Raw genomic sequence first — 22,757 nt, 5'->3', positions numbered from 1 at the left:
GCACAGATTTCCCGCATTGCACATGGCCATGGCAGCAGCCAGCAAGCACCACCTTCCCCTTCTGGCCTGCACCCGGCATCAGCCTGGCCTGTGTTACACAGGCGCCCTCCAAGGGGCAAGTCTCGATGCATTTCTGCATCACGAGGCAGCTGGAGTGCCCCTTCCGCCCCACTGCTGTGCATGTATTGCTCTTTTGCTCTAGCCAACCACTCGGAGGCCACAACAAGTAGCACTATCACCATCAGGAAGCTGGCCCATAATGGCACCCACCTGAGATGCACCAGAACTGCATTTTGGCGCGTTTAGTCAGAAAAAAAAAGCCCTGCCTACAAGTAATCTGCTGTTATCCAAGCCTTTCACAGTGTCCATCCATGATGTAGAATATTCAGTGTAGACCCTTCAAACCAATGTATTTGGAATGAATCCTTTGTCGTTTGTAGGGGTCTGCCAATGCAAGTTTGGGTAGCAGAGCTTCAAAAGATCTCTTGCTGAAACCTTAAGAGCTTCAGCCAATCTAAGGGAGCAATACTAGACTAGATGAACCAGTGTAATTCAGCTGATGCAGCATGTAAAAGTTCCGTGCAGTGGGAAATTAATGCACATAGAATATCCATCAGCATGTAGAAGTCTGCCCAGCGCATTCCTTCTGTAGATGTGGGTTTCCCCACCCACAGTCCTTTCTGCAGCCCTATCCCCCACTTGCCCTCTTTATTCTCCCCCTATCCCAAATCATTATTTCTTCTCTGTATCACCAAAGGTCTCCCTGAATCCTATATCAACCCGACCTCCCTCTTTCCACCTTTTCTTACTCTATTGGTTTTTCTCTCCCACTTCCTCTCTTATCTATGCTGCTTGCTGAGTTCAGTGGCAACCTCACGCAAGGCTTTCGGCCTCCCAGTAATGTGAAGGAACATCAGCCATTGTGAGCTATGCATGGACTGGGGGGCAGCAACAGTACTAAGTACTATCTAAGTACTAAGTCTACCACTCACTTCCGTGGTGAGGAAGAACAATGGAGAAGGTGGTGTTCTCCCATGCACACTTTGAAGAGCTGAGATTCCCACAAAGTGGTGGGAAAGGACTACATATTATGAATTCAGGAGGCCACAAATGGTCCTGGTGGAAGTTGCAGTTGCAGTTGGGCCACAGGTCTTGCCTTTTGCAGGGCTGTTGCAGACAGCATCAAACAATAGATATTCACTGGGCGAGGAAAAAAGGGGAGATTTAAATTTGATTTACTTATCAATAGTCTAGCAAATCATCTTGTTCTTTCTAAGATCAGGTAAATCTGTGGCTTGGGAACTAATTCCCAACATTCCACTTTCACATAATCATAATAATCATAGAAAGCTTTGAAAAGAACAAATGGCATATAATATATTCCATAGTGGAATACAAGGTTCGTATTTGCACAAAATATTCATGAATGTTGCCAAATAAACTCATATTTAGTAAGAATGTGCCAACCATAAGATTGTTTTGTCTTATAAATCACAAACGGTCCCCGAGCAGAAGCAAAGTCAGATGGGTCCACATCATCCCTAGTGGCACGTATTTTATGAGTCAGTTTTTCGGAAATGGCAACGAATATGACTTTTTAAAACCATAGGCCCATAGATCTTAGCCATTACCATTGCAAATTATGATTACAGCAAGCCAGGAAAAAGAAAAGGTAATTTCTGTGTGGTGGTGGTGGTGGGGAGCTGATGAGCCTGTAGAATAGTGTGACATCTGAACTGAATTGTTAGCATGATTAACACGATGGGTGAAAACCTCAAGATGTATACTCCAGAGTAGTGGAAATCTGCACACACAGTCTGTGTGATATGTTAATCACTGTACAGACCTTGTCGTAACTAACTAATAAATGTTCCAGGTTCTTCTAACACAGCAGTAGCACTGATGCTTAACTCTTGTTGAGAAATATAGTGTAAGAACGCAAGCTGGGTTATAGACACTTTAAGAGCCATTGCTAGGTTAGAGTTATGGCATTTTCCAAATTCCAAATAGAGACATAATAATCTCATAATATTACACTCCAAAACAATGTCTTGCTGTCTTGCCTTTATAGCCTTGCTCTTAACTCTTAATAGATATGCACATGCACGAACAAGAAAACATATCTACATATTTAGTACTTTTGTATAAATAGGTGCATATCATTAACTGAAATTAATGCCTGTAGCCTTTCCATGTATAAAACAGTCACGGTGTAAGGTATAGTCACACTGTACATCATTTCTAAAGCCTTGCACATGCTTCACACATATTTGGAAGAAATGCCTGTGGAGATTGCTGCAGTCCTGCGAAGCTGTGCGCTTGTGTTTCTAGTTCACATGGAATTATTACCTGCAGAGTCACGAGGATGCTCAAGCCAGAGGATAATCACACTGAACAAATTCAGTAGTACTACTCGATCTGTAATTCCTGATTGGAATCCAGAATTTATTCCTCACTCCCCATTGGTTGGCCAGGGAAGGAAAAACCTGCAGGCAAAACAACCCATCACCTGAAATGTATAGAAGAGGGAAAGAGATAGAACCTACCCGCATGAGACGCAGGCCTTCGACCAGGACTTGTAATCTCAGTAACAGTTGCTGAGATCAGACTGCATCTACAGGAAGACAGAGAACATAGAAACCTACCTTATACCATCAGACCATTGGTCCCTCAAGCTAGGTACTGTCTACACCAGGGTTCCCCAAACTTGGGGCTCCAGCTGTTTTTGGACTACAACTCCCATCCTCCCTAGCTAGCAGGACCAGTGCTCAGGGATCATGGGAACTGTAGTCCAAAAATAGCTGGAGATCCATGTTTGGGAAACCCTGGTCTCCACACTGACTGGCAGTGGCTATTCAGGGTTTCAGATAGGAATCTTTCCCAGCCCCACCTGAAGATGACAGGGATTGACTCTGAGATGTTTGCATGAAAAATCCACTAAACTAAGGTCCTTCATACACAAGTTCTGTGGAAGAGAGCCCTCTTTGGGTTCTACAAAAGAAACTTCTTAAAGAGTCTTCTTCTTCTTCTTCTTCTTCTTCTTCTTCTTCCTTGCATTGCCTTTCACACCATCTTTTGACATGCCCCCTTTAAACAACAGACTTAAAACAGTTTGACATGGCCAACAGGAACACCCATTCATAGGTAGGTTTATTTGCAGACAGGCACCCAAGCCACTGCTTCAAGCACCCCATTTGTACTTGTATCTTTTCCCTCATTTCTGTTCTAATATTTACATATGCAAACTTGAAACATTCATAGATGAATTTGCTTGGGAGAAGTGCATGTTAAATATTTCTCTCTCTCTCTCTCTCTCTGGCTTATCAGTTAAGCACAGGGTGTATGCTTCTATGGTGTTTTGAATAAGATTACTGTATATGGTAAAAGATATGCATGTAAAATCTAGCACTGTATTATACTTAACTGTGTTAATTTTTTCTGCTTTCTCAGTATGGAGTATTCCTCTCTTTCTTATTTCTTATTCTTCTGTTATATGACCTTTTTCATGTACGAAGGATGAATTATTGTGTTGCAGTCTGTTATAGTTCTTTCACAGTCTTCTCTCTCTTTCTCTATATAGAGAGAGAGTTCGCCAGAGGCAAAAGGAAGTTATAAGTTCTTTGTTTCTTTTTAATAAGTCACTTATATTACAAAACTGAAGTGAGTACCAAAGTCATTTTGAAGCAATATTTAACCATCGCTCCAAAGCCATCAAAGTGAGAAAATCAGTTAAGGCTGATGCTCTAACTTGAATTCAAAGTGAAAGAAAATAAACACCAGATGCTTGGGGGGGTGGACGTGATATACAGAATTAAAATTATACACACTATTACACAACAACTACTGCTGTGTTGATCCCAGAAGATGGAATGTTGACTTGCTTAAATGGAAATGAACAAACACCAAGTATTGTAATGAAATACATAATGACGAGGGTTATCACCAAAGCATTCACAAGGGCAAAGTCCTAGCTGAACCCAAAACAAAAGTTTATGAAATAATCACAGCATCAAAGGGACTGAGAAGAGGGGTGCCCTGTTCCTATTTGTAAGCACAAATGGGGTTGCTGGTGGAAGAGTGCTATAACACAAGCCAACTGGTGACAGCTCACTTTGGAAATGCCGATACCCTACTGGGGCAGGAGAGGAAAGGGGATGAGGTGTGGGATGTTTTGGCCAACTAGACCGTCTCTCCACCTGTTCCTCCACCAGCATCACATCATACTATGTTCTCGAAGAGTAGATAAGAAAATAATTTAAAATACAATATGCACAGTAAGTTGCAATACCATTACCAATTCAGTAATTACAGTTTATTCAAAATAACCATTTCCCCAAAGGAAAGAACATGACTGTCTAAATGGCTTGGATAATAAGACTATGATTCCATAAATTTACAGCCACTGAACCCACCTGTCCTCTGAGGTGGGAGAGATCTTTCACTTTATGTTGGGACCTGTTCCAAGGATCAGTCTCTTACTTCATCCTGTAGTCCAGTGACCCTTGGAAACAGTGAGAATCTCTGTTGTTGCTTCTATGTGTCTCCCAAAGCAGACAGGAAGTGAGACTGAAGCCTCCTTGTTATCCCCCACTCCCCTGTCCTCTGCGGATACCAAAGAGTTAGAAGAAAGGCAGGATTTGTCTCTCACACCCAGCGTAAAGGGACAGAACACTCCCATGTCCACATTCTCTGCAGTGCTTGAGAGAACTCGGGGAAGGGGAGAGGTTTCTGACTTTGAGATGGCACATAGGAGCAGCGATTCCCAGAAAGAGTGATGTGGTTGCCACCGGTCATTTGGCAGCTACATTTGTAGACCCCTGCCATATCGCTAATCCTCTAATGTACTCTAAATGCATATATAGTACAATCTTATAGGGACGCGGGTGGCGCTGAGGTCTAAACCACTGAGCCTCTTGGGTTTGCCAATCAGAAGGTTGGCGGTTCAAATCCTCACGACGGGGTGAGCTCCCGTTGCTCTTTCCCAGCTCCTGCCAACCTAGCAGTTCAAAAGCACACCAGTGCAAGCAGATAAATAGGTACCACTGTGGCAGGAGGGTAAACAGCATTTCTGTGCGCTCTGGTTTCTGTCACAGTGTTCTGTTGCACCAGAAGCGGTTTAGTCATGCTGCCTACGACCCGGAAAGCTGTCTGTAGACAAATGCCAGCTCCCTCGGCCTGAAAGCAAGAGGAGCACCGAAGCCCTATAGTCGCCTTTGACTGGACTTAACCATCCAGGGGTCCTTTACCTTTTACCTTACAATCTTATACATTGTAATTTCCTATTGAGTTTTCCATAGGGTTTACCCCCCAGATTGCAGCTCTTAGAGTGGCTTTACAAGAATAAACCTTTAAATTACTAAACCCTAAAGTATGCCTGTTATACAATCCCAGCATAAGACTAATGACCTGGATAAACGAAAAGGTGTTTGCTTGCTTATTGGAAAGAAAATAACAGATATAGCATCAAGCCACATTTTGCAGGAGAGGATGGCATAAGTGAACCAGCTCTGTATTTGGCCACTAATTGTTATGGTGGTGGCCTGACCAGAGTCTCAGAGTTCTTGCAGCAGAATGGATGATGTTGCCTTAGATTGGGAATAGGCATCTGTTCCAGTGTTCCTTAGTAGGTTGTTCAAAGCCTAGCTAAAATAAAATATATTTTGCAGATTTGGAAACTGCAAACATACACAAGAATAGGGAAAAAATAGCAAAATTTGACTAGCTTTTGCTCACAATTTAACTTCACTGCCATCCTTCTGCCCGGACACTGAGGTCCAGCTCTGAGGGCCTTCTGGCGGTTCCCTCACTGCGAGAGGCCAAGTTACAGGGAACCAGGCAGAGGGCCTTCTCGGTAGTGGCGCCCGCCCTGTGGAACGCCCTCCCATCAGATGTCAAAGCGATAAACATCTACCTGACATTCAGAAGACATCTGAAGGCAGCCCTGTTCAGGGAAGCTTTTAATATGTGACATTTTAGTGTATCTTTCATCTTTCTTGGAAGCCGCCCAGAGTGGCTGGGGAAACCCAGCCAGATGGGCGGGGTACAAATAATAAATTGTTGTTGTTGTTACTATTATTATTATTATTATTATTATTATTATTATTATTATTATTATCCTAAAGGTAAATCTGTCCCAGAAACATTCTCTGTGCTCTTACAAATATGTGTTTTTCTCACAATTATTAATAGAATATTAATTAGTGACATAATTAATTATGTACTTGAAGGCTTCTTTAAGTCACATCCCACAGACCCCATTCAGATTGTATGGCTTCCAGCATAGGTGCAGAATTATGAACTTAAAAGTTCTTCCGTGTAAAAAAAAACAAAACCCCACAGACCACCCCCCCCATGCCACATTCATAGAAATTAGTACTCTAGGAAGAAAAACAGACAGCTTGGCAATTTTAAAAGGTTTAGTCATATGCTAAAGAAATAGCACCCACACCTGCAGTCGGAAGGGGTATAGTCTCAACACACCTGTATGATTTTATTGTTCTGAATATGTAGACTTGCTCTTCCAATAATAGGTTATTTAAGAGAAAAGGAACAAACTAACTTTGGCAGCTGAAAAACCCTAGACCATGATTCATAAAACCTTAATTTAATGTGTGTGTTTTTTTCTATAAGCTGCCTTGGAAGAGCTTTTAGCTTTGAAAGGCGGCCTACAAATAGCTCTGAAACATTTTTAGATTTGAGCTGGATTCAAAATCCATACCTGTGTGTCTATGGGATGTATACTTTCAGTTGTACCAGGAGCTACGGGGTGGGAGAAAAAGCCAACTAATAGCTGCGGCATATTCCAATTTACAGCTACCCCATGGTCTGTAACTTATGTTATACAACCTGAAATCACTGAGAACTCCCCAGCACTTCACACTGCAGACTCTTCTTCGAGCTCTCTACCTTTTGCCCTTCAAGCACAGCATGTTCCAAACAGGAAGGAAGGAATAATGCAGTTTGGCCTAAAGCTGCTCCTGTTAGGAGGTGCTTTTTCTTTGCCTGCCTACGGCTCCTTTATGCTCTTTGCTCCATTTCAAGTCAGGATTTTGACAGAATTTCCAGAAGTAGCAGAATCTAGCTAAGACAAAGCTACTCCTTCATCAGCCGCATCAAGGTCTACCTAGTCTGGCACCTTGTTCCTAGCTAGATGTTTCCGAGAAGCTCAAAAGCAGGTTTTAAAAACAAAGAAAGAAACCAGCATCCCTCTGGCATTGCTTCTCCCCAGCGTCTGATATTGACTATTTGCTACTTCTGCCTTGCAGGCTCCATTTAAAGCCCATGGCTGATAGCCACAATAAATCCATTATCCACATATTTGTTTAATACCAAGTATTAAGGATACAATCCAAAGTACATTTACTAGGAAATATAGGGCTGTGCACACATTACCATTTATGCTACCTCTAGTATTTGAAGCAGTGGACACACAATATTCGCCACAATCCATATCTATCCTGTAGTATCTTGAGGAATACTGCTGTTGAATGTGTTTCTCCTCACATTCTTGAGGAATACTGCTGTTGAATGTGTTTCTCCTCACATCAGCTTCCATCCAATTTGAAAATATATTATTTATTATTATTATTTGTTGAATTTAGATACTGCCCTATACCCAGAGGTCTCAGGGCAGTTCACAGAACAAAATCAAAATACAAATCCACAAAATTCATAATCAGCATAAAAACAACCAATAACCCGGTCAAACCCCCCCCCCCAATTTTAAAGGGCATAGAATGTTAATAAGATCAACCAAAGGCCTGGTTAAAAAGGAATGGTTTTGCTCGGCACCTAAAGGTGTATAATGAAGGCGCCAGGCAAACTTCCCTAGGGAGAGCATTCCATAGACGGGGAGCCACTGCAGAGAAGGCCCGTTCTCGTGTTGCCACCCTCCAGACCTCTTGAGGAGGAGGCACACGAAGGAGGGCCTCAGAAGATGATCTCAGGGTCCAGGTAGGTTCATATGGAACGAGGCGGTCCTTGAGGTATTGCAGTCCTGAGCCATTTAAGGCTTTAAAGGTCAAAACCAGCACTTTGAATTAGGCCTGGAAACTAATTGGTAGCCAGTGCAATCAGACCAGGATTGGTGTAATATTCTCATGGCCACTGAATTCTGTACTAGCTGAAATTTCCAAACTGTCTTCAAAGGCAGCCCTATGTATAATGCATTACAGTAATCTTGAAGTTATCAGAGCATAGACAACAGTAGTTAGGCTATTCCTGTCCAGATAGGGGTGTAGCTGGGCCACCAGCTGAAGCTGATGGAAGGCACTCTGAGCCACTGAGGCCACCTGAGCCTCGAGCGACAGCAAAGGATCCAGGAGTACCCCCCAGCTAAGAGCCTGCTCCTTCAGAGGAAGTGTAACCCCATCAAAAGCAGGCGATCTCCCACCCATCTGGTCTAGGGAACCACCCACTAACAGCGCCTCAGTCTAATCTGGACTGAGTTTCAGTTTGTTGGCTCTCATCCAGTCCATTACCGAGGTAAGACACTGGTCCAGCACTTCCACTGTCTCATCTGCAGATGTAAAGGAGAAAGAGAGCTGAGTGTCATCACATACTGCTGACAACGTACTCCAAACCTCCGGATAACCCCACTCAATGGTTTCATATAGACATTAAACAATGTATGGGATAGGACAGAGCCTTGCAGAACCCCACATTGAAGGTTCCATGGGGCCGAAAAGCATTCCCCAAGCAACACCCTCTGGGAATGAAATTCCAGTGGGACTGGAACCACCGCAAAGTGGTGCCAACCACTTAGGCAACATTCACTTCATAGGGAAACTGAGGCAGCCCTTGCACATGTGCAGAAGAAAGCTTCATGAATAGGATTTGGGGGCTTACAGATGTGGTGAAACCAAACAGGTAATGCATATCAGGTGAAAGCATCCCTGCCTCCTATCTGGTGTGTACAATAACATGCAAATTGAACTTGAAACACAGCAGGGGGGAAACAACTTTGCTGCATTATAAGCTGGGACACGGGTGGCGTTGTGAGTTAAACCACAGAGCCTAGGGCTCGCTGATCAGAAGGTTGATCAGAAGTGCATGTATAGTACAATCTTATAGGGACGTGGGTGGCGCTGTGGTTTAAACCACTGAGCCTCTTCGGCTTGCCGATCAGAAGGTTGAGGGTTCGAATCCCCGCGACGGGGTGAGCTCCCATTGCTCGGTCCCTGCTCCTGCCAACCTAGCAGTTCGAAGGCACATCAAAGTACAAGTAGATAAATAGGTACCGCTTCAGCGGGGAGGTAAATGGCGTTTCCATGCGCTGCTCTGGTTCGCCAGAAGCGGCTTAGTCATACTGGCCACATGACCCGGAAGCTGTACGCCGGCTCCCTCAGCCAATAAAGCAAGATGAGCGCCGCAACCCCAGAGTCGTCTGTGACTGGACCTAATGATCAGGGGTCCCTTTACCTTTAAGCTGTTAATGTGTGCATAGTCATAATTGAATCAATGGGACTTACTAAGTAAAGGTGCTTGGATTTGGGCAGTAAATGACAGATAAAACATGCTTTGTGACCTGTTTGTTCCTTTAAAAAAGAGAAAGTTTGCCAAGTTGCACAGAGACTTGATAATAAGAATATCAAACTATGTAGACAGTGATACCCAATAAGCAGAAATCCCAGTATTGAATCACATTTGTGAAAACACGCTTATTTGGCATCCTTACACTCTCTGCAAGTCTATCAGGCAGGTGTTTCCAAAATGTGCTACAATGTTTTTTGGGATTGAAGTCTCAACAGGTAGTTTGTGATCAGTTTAAAATATTGTATATGAAATCAGAAAAATTATACAATTCAGAAATTGATTTTGTTAAATCTCTCTGTTAATTTGCTCTTCATGATAATAAAGCAAGTTCACATCATTGGAAACTTAATTCTTATTTACTCTAACGTGATTTACAAACCATGCTTTTAAAAAGTACCGTTCGGATTCTCTTAATGTGTAGTACATACATATATACACTATTCTCAAATTTCTCTTCATCCTTGTTGAAGCAAGAGCATCCTCTCAACAACTGTGTTTCACTGACATTTTTCTTCAAATGCTCTGAATGAGGTGCTGAACCATTTTATTGGAGTCAAAAGAACCTCCCTGGATGAAGCGAGTATTGCAAAATCAGGTTCTTAATATCTGCAAGCATCTCCATCCCACACTCAAGATCTGTTCATAAACATCCTTCTGCCTTCCCTTCATCTCCAAACCCATTATTTGCTAAAGAGATCTGATTGGCTAAGAGGATTGGGAACATGATACCCTGCTTTTCACTGGTGCCAGTTCTAATCTGTTTCCACAGTGCAGCAAGGAATGAAGCTTACGCCCATCCCACATCTTCAATGGACTGTGCAAAATGAGTTTTGTTGCAGTCTTATTGGCAGAGGGCAAATGCCCACATCCTAGAAATGACCACAGAAACGGGCAGTAGTAGTTGGGATGCAGGTTACAGAAGGAGAGAGCTACCGTACCTTCTGTCACTTTCAGAAAAAGGCTGCAATATATGGACAGGGAAGTAAAGGAAAGCTTGCACTGTCACTACCTTCATTAACCCCCATCTCCCCGCACGCTTTGAACGGATGCAGAAAGTACAACTGCTGCAATTGTCAAGCCCGTATCTTTCACCAGCAATTAAATCTGCTGATAAACAAGCATTTAATTTTCCAGTAACTGGTTGCCACATCTAACTTTGTCAGGTAGCCTGTAACCTTTCCTCCTTCATTCCGGGTCACATGTCCTTTTCCATTCACGTCCGAAAACTCTAATTCCAAACTACTTTTTCCTTTCGTGGTTGCTGATTTTTTTTTTTTTAAGCGGCAAAGGGGGCGGGGAACGAGGGAGGACCAGAAGGTGAACCTACTGGTGTTAACAGTCTCCTGCTGCGTCGTTAAGCGCTCCTGAACTCAGGTGATTATTTGGAGCCATGCCACGGTTGGAAGATGATGATGAGGATGAAGAAGAGTGTCGGGTATTTGCTTGCTCGCTGACGGTCGTTTGCAAGACAACCCTGTCGCCTTTCTGTCTCTTGCTGTGCTCCTGGTGCTTCTTCCAGCTGGTCGGAGGAGGAGGAGGATTCTCGGAGGGTCCTAGCGTGTAAGGAGAAAGAGCGGGGCTGGCAACGGTTTGCGGACGGAAAACCAGCAAGCCTGTATTTTTCACCAGGCACGAAGGACTTAATAACCACCCAGAGTAAAACTGGCAGACGAGTCAAAGGAAGGTAGAGAAGGGGAAATCATGGAGAGCAAAAGGAAACTCAATCGTGGTTAGAAGCAAAGAAAAAGAAAGAAATGCTACAGAGGAATGGGGGGTGGGTAGGGAAAAAAATAAAAATGAAAGTATAAAAAACAGAATGAGAATCACTGATTATCTCTCTCTGCCCCGCCCCCTGCCTCTAAAAACCCCCCTCCTAATTTGCAAGTAGGGAAGGGGAGGGGGAGGAGCGGCATGTACCACTAATTCTCAAAGGAAGGGGGAGGGAGCCATTGTGACATACCCTCCGCTCCCACCTTCCCGCTCCCGGGTGCCCGGCTTCCTCGTCGGAGGCGTCGAGTCGTTGAGACCGGGGACGTCCCGTCAGAGAAAGGCCTTCAGGGAAAGAGAAGCACAAAGGAGGGGGGGGACCCGCGCTCTCAACGCCCCTCCCTTGGCGGTCGGGATGGTCCGTCCCGTTCCTTCGGTGGGAGGAGGAGGAGGAGGAGGGGCGGCGGGCGCGACGCCTCCCCGCGCAGCGACACACGGACCCGGCGCTGCGAAGGAGGAGGCTGCGCTGCCGAGCCGTAGCGGCGGCGGTTGCTGCTGCTGCTGAGAACGGAGCCCCCAGCATGGCCGGGTCCATTGTGGCGGCGGACGCTCCGCCGGCTCCTCCCGGCCGCCGCCGCCGCCGCTGCTCGTCCTCTTCCCCTCCATCTCGGCTCTGTTGCCGCCGCCCGGCTGCGCCCGCCCTGCCCGGCTTGCTCTCGCTGGGCTTGCTCCTCTCCCGCGTCTGCTGCGGTGAGTCGCCGCAGAAACTTTTCTCTTTTTTTCCCGCGAAGGGGGCGGCGGCGGCGGCTCCTCTCCGGACCAAACCAGTTCCCTCTCCCCCTCCGTCGTCCGAGCGCGGGGCGCGAAGGGGCCGCCGCTGTGGGAGGGACGGAGGTTGAGAAAGAGCGAGCGAGGGAGGGAGAAGTGGCGGGCGGGACTTAGGGGAAACTTTTCCCTCAGCCGCTAGTCGGGAGAAGTTGCGTGTCCGGTGGAGGCGAGGTGGGCCAAGCCGGAGGCGAGAGACCCCGGCCGGAGGCGCAGGGGCGGCGGGAGGAGGGGAAGTGCCTCGCGTGTTTTCATGAGGGGAAATGGAGGAACCCACCTCAAGAGTCCTTCCCTCCCCCACCCCTTTTTCAACATTTCGCGAGGGGGGGGGCTGGAGGGTGAGCTTATTCGGTGTGGGGGGCGGCGGTTGCTGCTTCTGGGTGTGGCGCTCGAGGGGGGCTTCTTGTGAAGGGGGGGGGCGCGAAGCCGGGCAAGAGTTGTGGGGCGTCGGAGAGCAAGCGATGTGTGCGAGGGTGTGTCTTGTCTGCAGCTCATGTTCCTCTGCTGAGAGAAATATTCGTTTTCTCGTGCGCTCGTTAAAAGGCACACACATACACAGAGGCAGCGCTTTCCGAGCCCGTGGCTGCGCTAGCACGATCCACATCGCCATCCGTTACAGTGGCGGGAGGTTCCCCCCGCTTCCCCGACTTGGGTAGGCGGGAGCCTCGAAGGTCCGCCGCTCTTTTTAATAGTTTGTGTGTATTTGTGCGTTGCCAACCCCGCGCATCTGCTATTCCGGGAGCGCTCCTCTGCCCGGCGTCGGCGCGCAGGCGGAGAGAGTGAGCGTGTGTGTCCTGCCGCCTTGTTGTGTTTTGTTGTCGGCGCTGTTGCTGGGAGTTGGAGCTGTTGGGATTCCACTTGTCACTTGGAGCCGCCGCCGCCGCCGAGACCGTTACGTCCGGCATTCTGGGAGCTGCGCTGGCTGGAAGCTGCTCTCGCTCGTCTCCGTTCTGTCTCGGCTGATGACGGGGCAGCCGTGATTTGTGGGCAGGACAGGCCGATGCCATGATGTAGCTGGCCGCCGCCCTTTTAAATGCACCCCCTCCGGGTCTCTCTCTCTCCCCCACCCCATCCCGTCTTAGGGAAGCCCCTGACTTCAAAAACAACTGGTGTGCTTTGCCGGAATTGGCCAATAGCCAGTTTGATGGTGAGCAGCAGGTGCTGAAGCAAATGCGAATCTGTGGGGATGGCTTATCTTGGAACCACTCCTTTCAGGGGACTGTTTGTAGAATCGTAGAGTTGGAAAGGGAGCACAGGGGTCATCTAGTCCAACCCCTGTAGAGTACTCTATAAGGAGAGTCAAATCAGCTGAGTGCTCCACTCATTACACAGCCACAGCCATTAACAGAGTCTTCCAGACTCTGATATACACCTGAAGATAATTGTAGGGTGGTGCAACAGATGCTTGTGGATTTACCAGAAAAGTGGTGCGTTTCATCCACGTATATACATCATTTCATGTCTACCTTAGTTTGTGCAAAAGCCAGAAATCCTATAGACCTCTGATTACTATACTTTCAATGCTAGTTTAATACATGCTTTTTAAAATTATCTTTTATTTGCAGGTGAGGTGCTTAATAGCTATTTGAGATAATTTGCTCCTAGAAGATCCACACTTTGTCCCTAAATTCCTCCTGGCTGCTTTCAAAGCAGTTGTTTAATGTTTGGCTCTAAACATTTCCAGGTGCTAGATACGATTGTAAACAATTATATTCACCTTCTTCAGTGTTATGGTACGCCACCATTTCTGCATGATATCTCAGTGAAAATTCCATTAAAGACAGCAGGTTTCAGTTGATTTGATCTTTTTTAACTTAGAATTATAGAGTTGGAAGGGACTCTGAGGGTCATCTAGTCCAACCCCCAGCAGTGCAGGAGTCACAACTAAAGCAACCGTGACAGATGGCCATCCAACCTCTGTTTAAAAACTTCCAAGGAAGGAGAGTCCTCCACTTTCCGAGGGAGTCCGTTCCACTGTTGGAACAGCTGTTATTGTTAGGAAGTCCTTCCTGATGTTTCGTCGGAATCTACTTTCTTGTAACTTGAAGTCATTGGTTTGGGTCCTACCCTGTGGAACAGGATAAAACAAGCTTGCTCCATCCTCACATAACAGCCCTTTAACTATTGGAAGATGGCTATCATATCCCCTCTCAGTCTCTTCCTTTCCAAGCTAAACATACCCAGCTCCCTTGATGGTTCCTCATAAGGCTTGGTTTCGGACCCTTGATCATCTTGAGCACCCTTCTCTGCACACGTTTCAGCTTGACAGTCAATATCTTCTTAAATTGTGGCACCAAGAATTGGACACAGTACTCCAGATGTGGTCTGAACAAGGCAAAATAAGAGCAGTACTATGACTTCCATTGATCTGGACAGTATATTTCTGTTGGTGCAGCATAGAATAGCATTGACTTTTTCTGCTGCTGCATCACACTGTTGATGCGTGTTAAGATTGTGGTCAACTAAAACACAGATCATTTTCAGGTATGTGTGTTATACAATCACCTGCATACCTTTTTCTCATTCTAGATAGTATTACTAGTCATCACAGCTTTTTCCAAAATTGAAAGCTGAGGAGTTGGCTTATTTACAGCTCTTCATCTGAAGATTTTAAAATCTTCAACAAAAGGACTAATGTAATGAGGTATTCAAGTTCAGCTATATAAGTAAACATGAAATATTTACAGATCACCATAATATTACATTAATTGGAAAAATTAACACACACTGGCTCATCCTCCTTGAATCTGTATTTAAGACTATCTGTGAATTAGAGGTTGGTAATGTGACATTTTTAGTCCTTTAGCAGGTACCAAGGGTGATAAGTTGTTCAATATCAAAATATTAATAACGTAACTATCATTTTAAGTTGTGCACATCTTTGAATTTTGTGGTGGTGTTCCTGGCTCAAAACTTACCAGAAGTGTTTTGAAATGTGTATTTTAGAAGAAAGTATGTTTAGAAATTCATACACTGAGGTAAAATACACTTAAGTATGTTGTGATAAAATAGGAACATATAGCTGAATTCATCTGCACAGATTCCCCCTCCCCAATCCAGTGATAGACAGTATAGACTCCTGAAATGCATTTCAGTCATGAAGGGAATGGAGCTGGGCTGGATAAGGACCTGCTGAGTCCTAAGCTGATCCAGATACTGGCCCAGCTGGCAGTGGATCATATATGTCTGCTGTGTCAGCCTGGAGATGCTGCAGTGACAGTCAGCATTCTTAATTGAATTCATGGGGACTGCAACGTTGTTGTGCCTAAGATACTGAGATGTGAACCATCTTGTCTGGGGTTTAGATCTTGTCTCTACCATGAACTCAGTAGATGACCTTAAGCAAACAACTCTTGGCCTTGGTCCCCATCTGGTATGTGGCTCTAGTAAAACTTGCCTACATTGCAACCGTCTTGTAAATACCACTGACAATATACGTATGTAGTACTCTGAACACACTAAGTAAATCCTAAGTTAGTATTTGTCCTAGACATATGCTTTAAGTTCCTTGAAGAAACCTAGCTATTGAATCTAATGTTTTGAATTACATATTGGAGATGATGAGGCATTAAACACTGAAGAATCGGGGAAAGCCAAATTCAGATTTTTGAGGTATTTTAGTAAAAGATTAACTTAGTGAAAATTCTCTGCAGACCATGGCATGTGGCCAAATGTAGTTCTTGTTGAATGAATCCTTGTCATATCTGTCAAGGTACTTAGAATATTTCAGTAAAAAATTAAGAGAGCCATATTCTACAGGATCTTCCTCTCTTCCTTTATACTGGCAGCACTGAATATTTTAATGATGGGCATGAAAATGAAACTAGTTTCATGTCTATAATTTTCAGGAAGAATTTTGTTCTTTCCTATTATACTTTTTAATCCTGGAAAGTCTTTCATATATATATCAACACAAATTAGTCTAAGGACTCATCAGTAGCTCCAGGTATTTTTGAATGATACTGATTCCTTCCAATCAAAATTTTTGGCCCAGTGTTGAAATGGAACCTACTTTGGTTGCCCTAGTGGACCGCTTGTGCTGGGAAATAAGAAAAGAGAATGTAAACTTGTTGATTTTCCTGGAGCTCTCAGAGTTGATGGCATCTCATAGGATTTGTGTAGGAGGGGACTTTTTTCTGTACATGGTTCCACTGATTTCTGGGGTGCTTGCTGCAGAAGGTGATGCTGGGGGACTGCAGATCTGCCACTGAGGTGCAGCAGAGAGGATCTTGTTTCCCATGCATTTCAGTATCTATATGAAATGGCTGAGTGAAGTCCAGAGACACTTTGCTGAGCAGTGTGTTGGTAACACCTACCTTTTTATCTCTTCTTTACCTTGGAGACTAAGGAGGCAAGGAATCTTGAAACTGTTTGAGTGTGAGACTTGATAGGATGTAAAAAAAAAAATGAAACTTAATCCAGACAAGATGAAACTGCTGTTGAGTGGGATATTTTTCTAAATCTGGATTTAGGTGATACAGATTGTTCTGGACATGGTTACACTCCCCCTCAAGGATTGGGTTCATAGTTTGGGCTGTTCCGTGACCATCACATTTGGCCTGGAGGCTCAGGTGACATCAGGACATAGGAGTTCCTTTTACTAGCTTCAGCAGGCACATTAGCTGTGATACTTCCTGGCTAAGTCGAACCTTACCCATCAATAATGCCCTAGTAACCTACAGATTATTGCAGAAATGTGTGATAAAAACAAAAATGTGATACAAAATGCTAGTGCCTAGCCTGGGTTGTGTGATTAGAACAGATGGTTGGAGTCTTGTATTATCTGTGCTAATTTTCTTTGTTTCTAGGCTTAAGGTGCTGGTTTTAACCTTTAGAGCCCAACATGGCATTGTGAAAGGGTGTCTTAAGGACTACTTTCTTTATGTGCCATCACTCTGTTCAACACCTGAGCCTTTGTGCCAGATGCCATTGCCAAATAAAGTCCAGTAGGCATCTACTAGAAGCAAGATCTTTGATAAGGGCTACCGTATAGAATGCCCACCCCAGAGATTTGCTGGGTCCTGTTTCTGTACTCCTGGCTGTAAACCTCCTTTCAGTAAGCTGCAGCTTGTTGTGGCTTGTTTATCTGATGTGCTTTTCCCGCTTTGTACTTCTTGTTGTATCATATATTGGTTTTATTTTGTGAGCAGCTTTGATTTTTATTCCTGATAAGGTGGGATATACATTATTAAAATAAACAGATATATCTGGAGTTTTTGGCTGTCAACCAAAGCTGCTGCAGGATAATAATTTTGGTGCTTATTTTATTTAAATGATTTATTATATCCTGCTTTTAAAATAAATTATTAAGCAGTTTGCTAGAATGAAATATGTATGTGAACATTATAATGCATACATATATAATATATGTATACAAATTTAGCATTAATATCAGAATGAAACAGGTGGTACCATTAAAGTAACAATTATAAACTGCCTTCTAGAATTTTTTAAAAAGGTTTCAGCATCTTTCTCCAAATAGAAATGGAGGATGTTCTGTATTACATTGAGTGAGAATTTCACCATTTCCATGCCATCACCAAGAAAGCCCCTTTCTTGCACTCCTCCACATTGAATATATACAAAAGGCAATCCAGAGAGCACAGCCTACAGTAGAGATCCTAACATCAGGCAGGCTCATAAAAGAGTGTGAAGATATTTACTGTGTCAGAGTTTAATACCTTAACTTTAGATTGATTCTGGAAACAAGTAAGCAACCAGTATGACTGCTGTAGGATTGCTGCGCTATGCTCTGACCATCTCCCCATATTTTGCACCTTGTGAGAGGTAGCCTTGTGAGAGAAGAGCCGTAATAGTTTGGTCTGGGCGTAGCTGGTGCACAGGCCAAATCTGCCTCTTCTAGACAGAACCATAGATTGTAAAAGTTGCTACTGGACGCCAGCACCACCGGGCTATCCAGGAACAAAGAAAGGTGCTTCTAGATCCAGTACATGGTATACTTAATTTCAGGGGGATCACAACCTAGTCTGAGACAGGATGTACAGCTCTTTGCAGACTAGCAGAACTTCCAGCAGCAATTCTCTGGATTAAATTTAAGTTTGTTCACTGAAGTTGAGCTGGGCAGGATGTGGTAGATAGTTTTCCCTTGCTAGCTGAAAATATGGCAGGACTTGAAATGATGTGGCAAAGTTAGCAGCCATCACATTGATAACCTTACCCAGCTTCTAGTGGTGATGAAAGCAAGGGAGGTAACTGTTGTGGGAGGCTACTTTAAGTTGGAAAATACTGAGATAATTGGGTTTCCCCCTCTTATCTTTCCCCAAAGGCAAAGAGAGTTCAAATTTGAACACTCCAGGAAAGAGCCTGTGGGGAAGAGTATTAGGAGATAACTGTGACCACAAGAGGGCAATCCTGTCTAGGCAATCTGGTTTAGAGAGTTGGGGGTTTGTTAAAACGCTGGAAGGCAAATAGTTAAATAAATAAAAACAGCTGACTATTGATGGTTAAGGGATTTGGGCTTGCACTTTGAGAGTGGCTATATAATAGCTATTCTGTATTGGCCTTCTTGCTTACCAAAACTACTTCTGCACACTGACTCAGAGGTTTGCATCCCCATCCAGCCATGAAACTCACTAAGGTGACCTTGGGGCAGACACAGCCTCTTAGTCTAACCTACCTCACAGGGTTTTTGTGAGGAGCTCCTTGAAAGAAATGTGGTATATAAATGAATTCAAGTAGAGCCTGAATGCTGAACCTGGTTCCTTCACATGGAGTACAACTCAATCTAAACAAGAGAGTGTTACTCAATCTCAAGTCAGGTTGTATACCCAAACAGTCAGGTTTATCATAGCTAACATAACTTTTGTCTTGTATGAATTAGGTAAGTTTTTGTTGCTTTGGCCCACATCTTTTTCTTCACAGTTTTAGAACTTCTCTCCATCAAATTCCTGGAAGACTATAAAAGAGTGAGCAAGATGTGCAATGGTCATACTGACCTCTTCCATTAGTTTAATTAGGGTTGCCATGTTTCAAAAATGGTTGAGATTTTTATTTTTGCCAAAGCTGCTGAGCTATGTATGTAGGTCAGTAACAAAGATACGAACCCCGGTACCTGGCTGGAAGGCACATTGGAAGGGATAATTGGTCTCTTCATTTAGAAACTTACGCAACAGGGTCACCATTACTTGTGTGACAAACTTAGATTCCCATATGGGAGCTAATTGTTATAAATAATAGTCTAACCTCTGCTTCCTTCAGATTTAGATTGAAGGATTCATTTCAAGGATGCATGAAGACAAACTATTCTTCTAGTTGACCTAATAAACTGGAATAGGGTTCATCTTTTTAATACTGTGTAGTAATGATGCTCCCTGTATATATGCAATGATTCTAGCAAGTTGATAGTCATTTCTTAGTTGCCAGACCAGGTTTTCAGTTGCTATGGTGATTTTCCAGCATTCAATTCTCTGGTAGATGAAGTCAGTGTTACTCAGCTTTATATTTTAAACTTAGTTCTCTCAATTTTAAAGTGTTTCCAACCACAGTCATGTAAATGATTTCATATTTCAGATCACAAAATGTTGCTTCCATTGAGATGAACTTAAAGGCTCTTGTTCAAAATATGGCTTGTGGATTGTGAGCGTTATCTTTAAGTTACTTTGCAGACATATAGTGGATTTTTTTTGAGTTAAATGCTGTTAAGCATGAATGCATTTTGCTTTTAAGAAGTACTTGGGATGGAAGTTGGTATGATCATGCAAGTCTCTTTCAGTTTCAGTGGAGAAGTTTAGTGTCCTATCTTATCAAGTGGTGCAAGAGGATGTAAACTTTCTGGTACCTGTTGTTATAACATCCCTGCTTTATTCAAACCTTTGCTGCTGTTTTAAATGACGACTTTCCTCCCTTCTCATGCCCATGGTGTAGACACTGGTATTGTACAATCTGCTTTCTCACCCTGACTTCAAACAAATCTAGAATTGTGATGAGGCACTACAAATCTTCCAGTGGGGCTTTGTGTGCACATGTGTATGTGTGATAAGAAATTACAACTCTACTATGTACATCAAATAATTCCATATCAATAGTTATGTAAGGGAACATAAACAGTACGGGCACTTAAAATCATTTCAAATTAGATCTAATGTTGTCTTGAAATTTTGTGTTCTAGTAGTTATTAGATTTATGAAAGAATGGGATTTATAATCAGCTCAGCTCTCTTTATGTGATACAGAGTATGTTAATTTTGTTAGAAAAAATATAATCCATATTTTTGTACACCACTGGTGTACATTAGATCTGGTATAACCAGAGATTTTCAGTTAATTGCTATTTCTAGCTTTGCTGCTGCAAATAATGTTATCATAATCTCAACATCTGTCTCATTCAAAGCACCTTTTATGCAGGCAGAAAACATGAGTTCAAAGCTGTATTGTATCAATTGCTATCATTTAAGCCACGGTTTAGTGGTATGTGGATGAGCCTCAGCAACTACCTTTCTCTTGCCACGTGGTGGGGATTAGTACTTTTGCCAAATTTACTTCTGGTTTCAAAGAATCACAGATTAGCATTATATGCAAACCAAGAAACAAACAATGGGGAAGGGTGCCCAGGGGAGGAATGCATTGCAGCAGAGAGGGAGAAAATCCATTGTGCAAGCCAAAGTCTGTTGCATGAGCAGAGCAGATCTTCCCTGAACACAGAAGTAATCTGCAAATGTGTGTAGGTACCAGTATCCTAGGAAAGTATGGTAATGTTCAAATTTATGTCATCTGTACTAAACTTTTTATTGTAATATATCAAGCAAATCATTGCTAAAATTCTGGATAAAGGTGGTAATTTTGCTATGAGAAATTGCAATAATAGCAGCTAAACTTTCACAGTGGTAAAATACATATGGACTCCATGATAACAGAACAAATTTTCACACAAGAATAATGTGTGATGCAAAATGACTCATATTTTGTTCTCTTTCTACTTTTTCCCCACCTTCAGGTGCCTTAGCTGGACCAAAAGTTGATCCACGTGTGAGAGCAGTATGGGGGAAGAGTGTTACACTGAAATGCATAATTGATATAAATGAAACATTAACACAAATTACATGGGAGAAAATGCATGGAAAGACTCCACAGACTATTGCTGTACATCATCCTGATTATGGATTTTCCGTTCAAGGAGAATATCAAGGAAGAGTATTTCTTAAGAATGCCTCACTTACAGATGCATCAATCATCCTAACAAATATTACCTTCTCTGATTCTGGAGAATATGTATGCAAAGCAGCTACATTTCCTCTAGGAAGTTCCCAGTCATCAACAACTGTAACTGTGTTGGGTATGCTTATTTTTTATTTATTTTGTAGACATTCTGCCTACATGTTTGAAGATCAGTATTAAAACTGGAATTTGCTATATGTGTTTCAGCACAAGAATTGTCACTTTTGTTTCTTGAAAGTCCTTGCTTTGTTTAGAAAATTAACTAAAGCAGTGGAGATTCAACCTGGTAAAACAGTTACCTTCTTGGTCTTTTGGCTATTTCATACCTCACTGTGTTTCAGTTAAGGTGGATTTTTTATTCCATTGATTAAAGTTTATGCTCCTTGTAAGCCACATTGGAATCATTCTTGAAAAAATACAGTATAATATATACCTAAATATATCTAGAAAAACTGGTTCAGCATTATGAAAATGGTAATGGCCAATGAGGTTTCCTGAAAGACCATTTGATTACCATTCCTGTCTTCCCCTACAGTAGAAAGCTGCAGAAGAGGGCATTGCATGGGTGCTGTGGACCAATAATAGTTTCAGTATACAGTGGTACCTCGGGATGCGAACGGGATCCATTCCAGAGCCCCGTTCGCATCCTGAGTAGAACATAACACGTGACTGTGTGGGTTGCGTTTCGCCGCTTCTGCGCATGTGCGTGATGTCATTTTGAGCGTCTGCGCATGCACGAGTGGTGAAACCCAGAAGTAACACACTCCATTACTTCCGGGTTGCCGCAGAACGCAACCCAAAAATACTTAACATGAAGCTACTTCAACCTGAGGTGTGACTGTATGTACTGTTTCCATGTATATTTGCTTCCATGTATACTAGCTATCTCAAAACACTTTACATCAAATCTAATGGGCTTTGTTCATTAATTTTAAACCGGTTTCATGGCCTCTGACTGATTTTTTGTTTGTTTGTTTATAATTATTGCCTCTTAGTTTTTCTTTTTAATTCTGTTTTACTGTAGTTCAGCTCATTGACTTGGAATACCTCAGAATGAAGGGCTGTTTAGACATTTTAAAAATATATAAATACTTCTAGCCCCTTGGTAACAAATTGTCTACTGAGCTGATGATTTGCCATTACTTGGTGATATTTTCACACATTCTCACTAGGGGGAACGTGACCTTGTAGCTTCTTCAATGAATAGAGAAAATATGTTTTATTATCTGACGGATTTGTCTAGAATAGTTTTAGTTAGCTAGGTATTCCCTTGATTTAGGTTTGAATGCTATTGTCTGGAAATGGAACATTCAGTTGGATTGTATTACAAAAATCTGTGAAGTTGCAGCAATTAGTACTGTAGCTTAGGAGCATAAGAAGCTGCTTTATACCATGTCAAACTATTCTTCTATTTAGCTTAGTATTGTAACTGTGCTGTGTGATAACTAACTTTAGCCCCTGAAATCTCTCTACATGCCCTCTCTTAAAATAACTGTTGGACAATTTCCTTATACTGTC

The 22,757-nt window shown here is 43.1% G+C and overlaps 1 protein-coding gene and 2 long non-coding RNA genes across 3 annotated transcripts in view; 1 reads left to right on the top strand and 2 right to left on the bottom strand.

Annotated features, from left to right (window-relative positions):
- The window catches only part of LOC310843890, a 435,627-nt gene that overhangs the window by 68,002 nt on the left and 344,868 nt on the right, over window positions 1-22,757 (bottom strand). The window lies entirely within an intron of this gene.
- LOC310843851 lies at window positions 7,575-11,658 on the bottom strand. The gene is made up of 2 exons (XR_014563698.1): window positions 11,495-11,658; window positions 7,575-11,087 (listed from the first exon to the last, which is right to left on the bottom strand). It is a non-coding gene; the product is annotated as an uncharacterized lncRNA (long non-coding RNA).
- The window catches only part of NECTIN3 (nectin cell adhesion molecule 3), a 41,406-nt gene continuing 30,315 nt past the window's right edge, over window positions 11,667-22,757 (top strand). The window contains exons 1-2 of the mRNA XM_083736918.1: window positions 11,667-11,991; window positions 21,019-21,357. Coding sequence (XP_083593044.1) covers window positions 11,823-11,991; window positions 21,019-21,357 — 508 coding nt within the window. The 5' untranslated portion in view covers window positions 11,667-11,822. The remainder of the gene's footprint in view (window positions 11,992-21,018; window positions 21,358-22,757) is intronic.

The sequence above is a fragment of the Podarcis gaigeae genome, assembly GCF_964106915.1.
Source record: "Podarcis gaigeae genome assembly, chromosome: 4".
NCBI lineage: Eukaryota > Metazoa > Chordata > Lepidosauria > Squamata > Lacertidae > Podarcis > Podarcis gaigeae.
Note: the sequence above shows the minus strand (reverse complement) of the source record. Positions and strands in the feature narration are given on the sequence as shown.